The sequence below is a fragment of the Tympanuchus pallidicinctus genome, unplaced genomic scaffold, assembly GCF_026119805.1.
Source record: "Tympanuchus pallidicinctus isolate F22 unplaced genomic scaffold, pur_lepc_1.0 scaffold29, whole genome shotgun sequence".
NCBI classification, from domain to species: Eukaryota; Metazoa; Chordata; class Aves; order Galliformes; family Phasianidae; genus Tympanuchus; species Tympanuchus pallidicinctus.
This window is the reverse complement of record NW_026294746.1, coordinates 4,060,480-4,071,282: the sequence shown is the minus strand read 5'-3', so window position 1 is coordinate 4,071,282 and position 10,803 is coordinate 4,060,480. Positions and strand designations below refer to the sequence as shown.

Below are 10,803 nucleotides of genomic sequence, written 5' to 3'. Positions count from 1 at the left end.
GGGTTGCTGTATTTCTTTGGGGGGAGTGTGGGAGTGGTGACAAAGTCTGCAAGTTTGCTGTGCTTGTCAGAAGACATCCAGGGGCACTCGTAGTTGGTGCGCCCTCCTGCCTCTAGAGCTGACAAACGTCATAAAAATAAGTTGTGGAGAGTGATCCCATTGCTTGCTTTGTGTTGTAACCTGGCTGCATTATGGCTCCAGCTTCTGTCATCCTCTGCACTGCAGAAGTCTGTACCTTCTATTCCAACTATTCCCTAGTCCAAATGCTGCCTATGCTGTGCCTTTCCAAGCCGTTCTCTATCTGCCCATCTCCCTGTGTGCGTAGCTCAGTTCCTGTCAATCACTGGCCCCACTCAGTTGCACCATCTTTTCCTCTGTAAACTTGCAGTGGCTGAGTGGCTCTGAGGGCTGAAACTGCGCTGAAGTCCAGGTGCTGAACAGGCTGAGAACAGTCGCTAGGTGGCATCAGGAGAATAAAAAAAAAAATAACCCAGTCCTGAGGGAGATGGGGATGGATGAGAGAAAACCAGAAGGAGCAGCATTTTGCAACGTTTGGGATTGAGCTTTGCCATAAATGTGACCTTGCAGACAGCACAGATGGTGCTGCCTACAGCAAGAGGTCTGCTTCAGTGGTGCCAGCAAATACCTTCCTGCTTTCTGCTTTGTGAGACTTCCCACTTCTTTCCTGATGTGCCCCTTCCACTACCGGGATCAGTGTAGCTTCTCTGTAGTTGTAAGGGTTTGCAGAAGCATTGCTGAGCTGCAGAGCTAAGTGGATAAGGTTTTGTTTGCTGTATCTAGAAACTTTCATCTGTTTTGTCTCTTAATTGTCTGGGAAACTCTTCTTTTTCCCACAATTACTGATTAGTTAGATTTGTCCTTGTACAGAAGGTTATGGAGGCATTGTCACTGCTCTACTCTTGTGTGTTTATTACAAAGAGCAGATTAGTATGATAGAGGCTGGCTCTAGCTACTCCTCTTTAAATTGCTGTGGGACCTAAGCCCCATTCAGCCCTTCATCCTTGACAGAAAACCACCTTTAGCACCTTCTCTCTCCTGGAACCAGATCAAGACTAAGACTGTAATCCAGGAAGGCCTCAGAGCAGCTGCCAACTGGTAACAAGTTCAAGCCTTCCACCCACCCTCGGTGAGTACAATGCCCAGGAGCAAAAGAGCTCCCTCCAACCTGTTACTGGCTTCCACACAGCTTCCTTCTGTTTTTCTGAGCTCTCAAGAAAGTTCAGTGAGTGAGCAGTGGTGGGAACAGGAGGATGGGGCTGTTTGCCATCTGATTTGCCAATGCTCTGTGCGTAGATAAGGTCCAGTAAACAATTTGAGTAGTTTTCAATCAGTATCCTTTACAGGCAGTCACATATTTCAGTGCCTTGCAATAGGTGAAGACACATCAGTGCTTGAATCGAGCACTCATTAACAGTGCAGCAAGAGAGGGAATGTGAATCTGTGCTTCTGTGGCTGGTTCTGTCTGAGCAGCTTGGAGCAATTTATTATTGGTTTGGCTTATTGGTTAAGCACTGCCATGAGGTCTGCAAGAGATATAACTGCTAAAGCAGCATTTGTTGTGGCAGTCACCTGTCAGCTAATGGAGTCTGCAGGTGATTATCCCTTCTGTAAGCGTAATGAGGTGTGAGCTGTGATGCTGAAGGATGCTGTGGCACTGGGATGCCAGGGATTAGAAAGAGACTGACAATTTGGGATATGTGTAACGGGAGAAAAATAATGGGATCTCCAACTGAATTGAGCATGAATGCTTGAAAGCTTTCTTTGCAGCGTCTCCAGTTGGGCAACTGGAAGGCTTGAGTAACTGTGCTGGAGTCTTAGCTGTGTTTTGCCTGAGGCAAGGCTGCTCGTAAGCAGAGATCCACAAAGATGCTGTTTGTCTAGACATGCTGCAGTCATGTTCCCGTACCTTATAAAGCTGGGAGCTGTGTGAGCAGTGACAGGCTTTGTCCCATGCACCACACATTGCAGTATCACTCGGAGCAGGTGGAGTCAGATGAGGTAACAGAGCCTGATGGGCTTCAGCACATCAATTCCTTCAGCCTCTTGGCGCCTTCTGAACTATCAGACTCCCTGTTCTGTGCGCTTTACTTATTAAACTAACTCAATTTTTCAGAGTTCAGAAAAGAGCTTAAAAAACTGAGAGAAATCTCTTGCCCATATCTCTTGAGCCCTTTCAGCCAGTTAATTGGTATGAGTGTCTTATTCATCCAGAGCTAATGTTATCAAGGCCTGGCTTGAATTATTGATGGAGCTTGGCTGGAGCAAGAGATTGCTGAAGTAGGAATGACAATTCATCTTGCATCAGAGAGCAGCAGTCTCAATAAGCAAACAGTCAAAAAAAAAAAAAGCCACCAAGTTCAGGGAGAGGCCAGTTTCTATGATAAAATGGGAGGAGAAAAAAGGAAAAGCTGGGACAAAAGCATGAAAAAGCAGCTCCAGTCTAGACAAAGTCAGACAAAATGTCATTAAAAAGTAAGATGAGAAATGTAATGAAGTTATGTACTGAGAAGCCTCGGTGAAGCTCTTTCCTGGCTGCGTACAGGATGGAGTTAAATGCTTTTAAATATGCAGGAGGTGGGGAATTAGAGCCAGGGGATCTCAATTATAGAACAGCAACATGTGAAGCAGATGAAGGCAGGAGGATCATTAGGAATGTGAAAGATGTCAGTGACAGGCTGTTCCCGAGCGGCAGCTCCACAGCCTGCAAAGCCACGCTGGGACCTGGAGCTGGCTGCCTCTCCTTGGTACTGCACAGCACTGAGGGAATTTGCTTAAGCAAGCTGCTCCTGCTTGCCAGCAGCAAGGCAAGGTGATGCATGTGATGACCTTTGTGTGTTTCATCCCTCTTTGGCTGCAGGAGAGGAACAGCCTCACCCCCCATGGAGTGCATGAATCCCGTGTGAGGCTCTCCCAGCTGAGCGGCCCCTGGCAGGATCAGCCCTGTGTGCCAACGTCAGTGCCCAGCTGTTGCTGCCTGAATTCCCACAAGGCACAGAGCATGTGCAATCCCTCAGGAATCCCTTGCCACCGATGGGATGAGTCTGGTGTAGCAGAGGTCAGTTCATGTGTCGTGAGGCAGTAGTCATCTCACACATCCTTAGCCTGTTTCACAGCCTGACGTTCCTCCTGCTCGGAGCTGGGCAAAGCATGGTTGGTGGAAAACTTGAAGAATTTCAAAGTAAGTGTCTCATAGCCAGTAGTTGTTTTTTGAAGATGATTTTGAGTGGCAAACTTGAAGTGTTTTAACTTTACGCTGCACACTGAAATAAAAGGTTTTGAGCATACCACCGAAGCACTATGCCTGCCCTCCTGCAGTCCTGTCGAGGTCGATGGACAGAGAAGGCAGCGCTGCTCCTCTCGCTCTGCCTCCCCAGGGAGCTGTAACAGGCTTATAGTTATGTGTGCTCTGACAGCAGCATCCCTGCGGTATTCCCCTCCTCCTCCCTGCACCTGCTCTGCAGCTCTTATCAGAGATGAGCGGGAGCTGTAGGCTCCAGCCCACGCTCTTTCTTGGGTCTGTTAGATTAGAGCCAATGAAAGCCATGGCTGACACAGCCACCCGTATGCTTTGTGGAGTCCTTTGGGGACTGCGCTGCGAGGGAACGCTGCAAGCCTGGCCTGATAAATCAGCTGTGATTTCAGACCCATGGACAAATTGGTTTCCCCTTCCAGGAAGGCTCACTACTGTCAGATGAGCATTGCTTTATTTATTGTTCTGTCCTTTGCAACTAGGGACTCTTGAGGGCAAGCAGAAAGGCTTCCAGTGACATGAAAGCAGAGGTATTGTAACTAACTCTTCCTTCAGCTGCAGTTGAGTGTCCCACCTTTGGGAACCTGACTGTTCTGGAAGCCTGATGCAATTCTGCAGCATGCTTCAAAAACGTCTGGTCATCCAAATTCAAACCAGGCAACAAATGGGTAGAAGACAGCAAATATCCAAGCGACAGAGGAAAGTAATAGAGATGACCTAATTCCTTAATGTGGTACTTGGTGCCAGGCATTGTGTTCCCTTTTGTGTTCTAATAATGCCTTCACTGCTGTACCGACGCACTGACAAGAGGGCAATGAACTCCTTCGAAGACAAAATCCCCTGTGCGTATTGCTTAGTCACCCTTTATCACAAAAAGATGGTAGTGGTTGTAATTGTGGAAGCATATTCTGTGAGCATTGGTGCTTACACAGGCCTTTTCAGGCCACCTTCTATTGCTGAATTTCCATCTGGAGGATCCCCACCTGTACCAGGCTGATGGACGCGTTCGCAGGCGTGCTGGTAGCAGGTAGATCTGCCCTCATTGTAAAGTGGTAGCAACCCACTCCTACTGCTCCAGACAGAAGAGAGTGTCAATGAAAATCAATGAAAAAGGACTTCTAAATGAGTGAGTCAGGTAACTGAGGGAGGGAAAGTTCAAGAGGATGTCAAGGGAAGGCCTTAAACCTCCCTGTACAGTGATAAGCATTTAAGGGTTAGCAAAGGAAAAGTTCGGGCCACCTTAAGGTCAGCCAGTGATGACAGAGAATGGGAAACAGTAGCAATGCTGGTGCAACCTGTTGATACTTCTTTCCTGTTACCATAAAAAACAAATGTATCACTGTGGAGTTACTCTGCTTCCTTTGGAGAAGGAAGTCAGCCCTAATGTTACAGGAGGCACCGGGGGTTGCAAAAGGGCCAGAGGATCAGAGCTTGAGGACAGGCTGATGTAGAGGAAAGGGAAGATGGAGGAAGCTGGGAAAAAAGGAAAATAAGCTTCTGGTATTGAAGGGTGCTGAAGCAGAGCAGCTGAGAGAACCTATTTGATTCCAGAGATTTGGTCCCAGTGTGGAACTGCTTCTATGTGTGCTTATTCCCTTCCATCGCAGCTGGGAAGGGTCCCTGCCTTTCCCTGAGTAGAAGTGCAGGTTTTGTCTGCATTGTGCTGGTCAGAGGAATGCAGGTTTGGTGCTTGCATGTCTGGGCAGATACACTCCAAAGCCAACCCCATTAGGAGATGCTAATTATTTTATTATTGCCCTTTAATCCCAGGGCAGACTCACTCGCAGCTGAGTCACTCTTTGCATCCCAATGGGACCTCCTCAGAAGCTGATGTGCTCAGGCTCAGCACCCAGCATGGAGACCTGGTTGTACTGCTTTTGGGCTTATCTAGCTTTTGGGCTGCTTGGCCCATGAGGTTTAGTCCTGCCCTGTAAACAACAGTCCAAGATTCACCTTCTGCTTGCCTGTCAGCCCAGCCACATCTCACACAGGTACATGCCCTTCGTTCCCCTTGAGCAGCCAAGCGTGCTTTCTCCATTTGCTGTTCTCCCATTTTTCCTCTCCCACAGCAGATCAGCTGCAGGTCATTTCGCAGGTCCCTGTGATTTGCTTTACTCACTGGAGTCTGCTCCTTCGCTGCTCTCTGTCTCGAGCCCCAGACATGCTTGGAAGTGTTTGACAGAATCCATTAAGAAGGGTAATGCAGCAATTCTGATAAACTAGCAAGATGAGTTTAAAAGGAAATGGGTGATGTTTCATCTGAAACTGGTGCATGGCAGCTAGCCCTCACAAGGAGGGATGAGAAGCAAAGGGGTTACAGTTTTCTCAGGAAAATTCATTTATAGAAATTGCTGGATCATGAACTCCCCACAGGTCCCTATCATTTAGAAAAACTTTATTCTTCTTTGTAACTTTTGGTGAGGGAATCCAGTGTTTCTTTTCAAAAACGTGTGGATGAGATGGCATCTCTTCTCTCGAGCACCCAGGATGGTATAGCTGGCATTAGGAGCTGGATTGTTTGCAGGCAGAGCTTCATTATGTTCTTTCCAAGAACTTTGACACTGATGAGCAGTGCAAGTGGGGAACACATCTTTCTGTTTCATTTTGTTCTGACACAGCAACCTTGCGGCTAAGTCACTCTGCTGTGCTTTCTTTGTGTGCTAATTTAGGATAATAATTCACCTTTTGACTGCTGGGGTTGGTTCAGAATGGAGCTCGCCTTGAGGCAAATGCTTTTGGAGAAAGTGAGATGAGATCCTTAGCTCTGTCACTGCATCTCAACAGAATGAGACAGTAGATGCCACCGTGTGTGACAGGGGCAAAGCAAAGCAGGCAGCAGTGTTTATATAGTACCTTCTGCTGGTCCCCAAACCAGTCTCACTGGGATCATATTTTGTGCAAAGAGAGAAGCATTCTTTACTACTAAACAGGGGCAAGAGAAAGCAGGGAGACATGCCAAGCAGCCTGCAGTCAACGTCAACACATCACAGGCTTCTTGAAGTCCCACTGCATGGAACAGCTCCAGTTGTTCAGTGCTTTGTTTTCCCTTTAATACACTTAAACCCAGCATCTCCGAGTCAGAATTCAATGTGTTGATCCATGGGATTGGTTCAAGACACATTGAAACAATATTAAAACAAAAACCAGTAACTACCAGCTGGTCTTGTAGCTGTAGATACATTGGCAAAGTGTGATTTATTGCATAGCTGCAACCTGTGTCCCCACGTTACTGTAAAGGGAAAGCCAGGCATACTGGCATTCCACAGTGAGGTTTATCACAGCTTGCAGAGATCCAGATCCAAGTACCCATTGAGTCCAGAGCTGTTTACACACAGAGGCTGAAGGTCTGAGTTGCTCGTATCCAGTACTGGTGGCCAAAAATTTTATCTTTTCCTTTTGAGTCACCCAGCATTGGCCAGAGGTTGGTGCAAGCCTGGTGGCCTGTTCTAGCCAATGTTATGCTCCCAAGTGGAATTTAGCTAACTAGAAGAGACGCAGACATTTCCTACGATTACTGGGGGTGAACAGCATGTTATTGGAGAATCCCAAACCCTCGCTGTCGCTGCAGGTCTGGTGCGTGGAAAGCCCAGAGGCACAGAAGTATCCCACTCAAGCAGCCAAGTGTTAACAACCTCTCCAAAGTCTAATTTGCCTTTGATATAGACTTAATTGTTTGCGTCACCCACTGGGCTAGGGGGAGGGCTATAAAAGGGGCTGCAGCCATTGTCTGAGGCAGAAGAGAGCCCAGAAACAGCTCCCTCTCCCAGTCTTCCTAATTCAGCACCGTAGTCACAGCCTGTGCATCATGCAGCTGATGGCCAGCCTGGTGTCTGTTCTGCTGCTGGTGTGGAGCGTGAGAGCCACGGCGCTGCCTGGAGAAGAGAGACTCGCGTTACAGAACAGCAGGGTGAGTATAATGCACCCTGTGCAGGAGCTGGGTGGGATGGGAGCATGCAGGAGCAGGCTGAAGTTGTCAGGGGACAGATAAAAAGGGCAGTTGGCTTTTACTTGGTGTAAACACTTCTACCTCTGCGTGTTCCAAGACAGTACAGCTTCACGCGCTGCTGAAGCAGGGCTATTACTACAGCTTATTAGCCAGCTTATTTAGGAAAGGTACCACAGCAGACTCCTGAGGACTGCAAAACTGAAATCTGAACTAAGCAAAAACTGGTAAACAGAGCGGCCAGGAGGAGGGAGAGGGAGAAAATAAGGTTGCTGAAGGAATACAGCATGAGAGAATGAAGCAGAGTAGTAGGGAGGGGGAGAAAAGATACATAATTGGTAAAATGATCAAGGGAGATGATATTTTAAATGGGACTCCTGGGAAGGACAAATGTTTAAAAGATGGGTTCAGTAAGAAAGTAACAGAGGAATAATAAATGAAGTAATTATATCAGAATAAAATTGCTTTTTCCAGAGTAGTATTCACAGGGGGAGTTATACCGACATAGTTCTGCTAGAATAATTACACTCTGAACCAGCACAGGCTCTATGCAGTGGCAGAACTTATTATAGCAATATAATTATCCTACCAACTGGCAAAACTCTAATGTTATAATAGCTACAGCACTATAATAACTTTTTTTTTTCTGGACTATTTCCCTGAGAGGCCAAAGAGGTAGGAAGCAATAGCATAACATAATCATAGGCAAGTGCTGCCTGCCCTCGCCCCGTTGTTTTCTCACCTGCCTGTTCCTCGCCATCCCCAGGGTTCCTCTGAGCTGCGTTCAGTCGCACAGCGCTGTGCTGCTCCAGTTCACAGCTGTATCTGTAGTGCTGCTGTTATTTCAGTTCTGGATAGGTGCTACCCAGACAAGTGAAGGATTCCTGTGTTGGTTTCAAAGGCTCTGACTTCTCCTTTGTGCGCACCCATATCATTCTTTCTGTCTCAGCGTTGGCTCCAGCTCATCCATCAGTGTCTTGCTGCTTTAAGTGTTCTCACATCCTATTAACAGCAAAACTGGCTGCGAGACAGAAATACAGCGTGAGGTGCTAGGAATGGCTTTCTTTTGGAGATCAGGGCTTCTGCAGCTGCCTGAGATTAACCCTTCTGGGGAGAACTCTGAACTTTCAGTTGTGCATTCTTACCGCAGCATTTAAAAAGTGAACTCTTACCTGGTGGACATGCCAGCTGCTGGGGGAAAATGAAACTAGTTGCATAGAATAAATCAGTAAGGCTCTGTAAAAATGCCTTCAAGTATTATGAATTCCCAACACAGTTTCTTACAAAATTACGATTCAGTATCTGTCAAAATAGAATGGTTCTCCACAGAGTAGTCTACAAACTGAAAAACTGCTAGATGCTGATGTAGTGATGTCTGCAGTCACCTCCTGTAACTCAGACAAATGGTTTAAATAGGAACAAAACCAGGATTCCATATATCAACTACTGTGAAACGTATAACAAAGATGTGCGTGTACTGATTGCTGGTGGAAGCAGTGCAGGGAGCTGAGCATCAACCCAAAGGGGTGCCACGAGCCACCGGTGTTCAAATCTGCTTCCAAAGAGTCTTCATCTCAGGCAACTCAGGAACAGCTATAAACAGAAAGGTTGTTAGCAGTGGATTAGCGCAGGGGAAGAGCTGCCTCATTTCACTGACAGCCACAGCTGATCATGCGTAAGGAACAATCCTCTAGCAGCAGGCTGAGCTCTGCCTTCCCACCCCTGAGTTTGGAGCGGTTCATCTCCTGAGATTTTAGTATAGCTATTTCATTTCTCTTCGCTGAGGAGCTGAATCCTTAGCAGATGGCTCTTAACATCACAGGGCTCATCTGTGGCTCTGCTTGGAGCAGGTTAGTTCAGAACAGAGCACTTACAGCAAGGAAAGTGGCTTAGGAGGAGGAGATGACCGAGGAGATGTGTTTTGCTGAGTTCCCAAGTCCCAGCCCATCCTCCTGAGGCTCAAGATAATTCTGTACCTTCTGTGCAGGACCTGGAGTTGGAATGGACACAAACTTGCTTTTATCTGTTCTTCTGCTCCAAACATAGCATCTAATTTCTCTGGGTATGGAAATAGGATAGTAATTAGAGCTAAGAAATTCTTCAAAAATATCCAAAGCATTCTGTCAAAGAGACTCAGTATAATTGTTTCTGCCTCCGTTCATCCATCTTTTTCTTGCTCACCTTGGTGGAGGCTGCTGCTGGCAGAGCCAACGGGTAACTGCAACATTCCAGCAATAAAGATGGCATTTGTGAGAAGCAATATGCGAATCCACTTCCAAGACTCTCATCTGCATGGGAAGCAGCAATCTGCTCCTGTCAGACCATCTATCCCACCTTAGTCAATGCCAGCTGTTTCTGCTGACAGGTCACAGGAGCCAGGAATGCTCAAGCAAGAGGGAATTCCTCAGGTTTGCTTGATGGGTGGCATAGAAACAACATAGCTCACAGCTGTTTTTACACTAAGGCTGCCCAGAGGGGAGGTGGTGCCCCATCCCTGCAGACACCCAAGGTCAGGCTGGGGGGCTGTCAGCACTGATGGAGCTGTGGGTGTCCCTGTGCACTGCAGGGCAGTGGAGCCAGATGGCCTTTAGAAGTTCCTTCTAACTCAAATGGTTCTGTGGTTCTTGGTTCTGGTGGAAGTCCCTTAAGCTCCAGACCAGAGACTGTTCTCTTCCCTAAGCTTCTATGGCAAAGGGATGGAGAAGAACACCATCTTTCCTTCTGCTTTTCCCCAGGGTCAGGCCACTGCAATACAGAAATACAAACTGCCCATCTCCTCCGACTGAAGTGCTGTGTTCCAGTTGTTTGGAACACCTCTCCTCACTCCAGCCAGGCCCTCTCCTCTGTTACGTTGAACTCCCAGCATTTTACAGTGGATTACAGCCCCATGTGCTTAATTTCATATTGCTCTGTACCCCATACCTCTACCCTGGCCTTCCCAAGGTGTGTGTTGGGCAGCCAGGATAGTGAGGAGAAAGCAGCTTGGCATTCACTGCGATTTAATTAGCGCAGGCAGCAAGGGATTTCACTAATTTGTGCCTATTTGTTGGAAGCCCTTTGTTACAACAATGCACGTTTCTTCCCATGGTTCTGTTGGCTGAGCTGGACAAAGCTGAAGGATGTCAGTGAGGATGATGGTGGGAAGGGGTGGTGGGGGCTGCCCGGGGCTGTCGTCATTCCTTCTCTGTGCCCACAGGAGCAGACCAAGCTGCGCAGGGATGCCCTGCTGAAGATGCTGGCGGGGCTCCTGGAGAGCGCAGACGTGGCCTCCCCAGACCTGGAGGAGGAAGGCAAGCTGGAGGAGGAGCGGGCGGCGCTGGGGCGGCTGGCTCAGCTCTCGCAGCGGGACCGCAAGGCGCCCTGTAAAAACTTCTTCTGGAAAACCTTCACCTCCTGCTAGTGCCGCCCTGCTGGGCTGCCCGCCTGCCTGTCACCACACACCCCATCCCCTCAGCTCCTTCCCTGTCGTGCACACCTGAGAATAAAGCATGGTGCCTCGGGGACTCGTGTCTGCCTCTGCGTGCCCCGGGGCCCCGCCTCGTCTCCTGGGAGGGTGGGCGGGGCTGTGGGGTGGCGGCCATCTTGTGCG

At 48.1% G+C, this 10,803-nt stretch overlaps 1 protein-coding gene across 2 annotated transcripts; it reads left to right on the top strand.

Moving 5' to 3' along the window:
- The first annotated feature begins 84 nt into the window (after window positions 1-84).
- Window positions 85-10,714, top strand: CORT (cortistatin). 2 transcript variants are annotated; one of them, XM_052691910.1, is made up of 3 exons: window positions 85-3,076; window positions 7,083-7,178; window positions 10,411-10,714. In XM_052691910.1, the coding sequence occupies exons 1-3, from the start codon at window positions 2,834-2,836 to the stop codon at window positions 10,612-10,614; spliced, it is 543 nt and encodes a 180-aa protein (XP_052547870.1). In that variant the 5' UTR covers window positions 85-2,833; the 3' UTR covers window positions 10,615-10,714. The 2 variants fall into 2 exon arrangements, with proteins under 2 accessions (XP_052547870.1, XP_052547871.1); XM_052691911.1 differs by lacking the exon at window positions 85-3,076 and having other exon boundaries at window positions 3,091-7,178.
- The last annotated feature ends 89 nt before the right edge of the window (window positions 10,715-10,803 follow it).

What these genes read in the sequence shown, in the direction of transcription:
- CORT (XM_052691910.1), top strand. Translation starts at nt 2,834, where the DNA reads ATGCATGTGATGACCTTTGTGTGTTTCATCCCTCTTTGGCTGCAGGAG. An exon ending in ATGAGTCTGGTGTAGCAGAG is followed by an intron (nt 3,077 to 7,082) that starts GTCAGTTCATGT and finishes TGCATCATGCAG; the next exon opens with CTGATGGCCAGCCTGGTGTC. An exon ending in TCGCGTTACAGAACAGCAGG is followed by an intron (nt 7,179 to 10,410) that starts GTGAGTATAATG and finishes CTGTGCCCACAG; the next exon opens with GAGCAGACCAAGCTGCGCAG.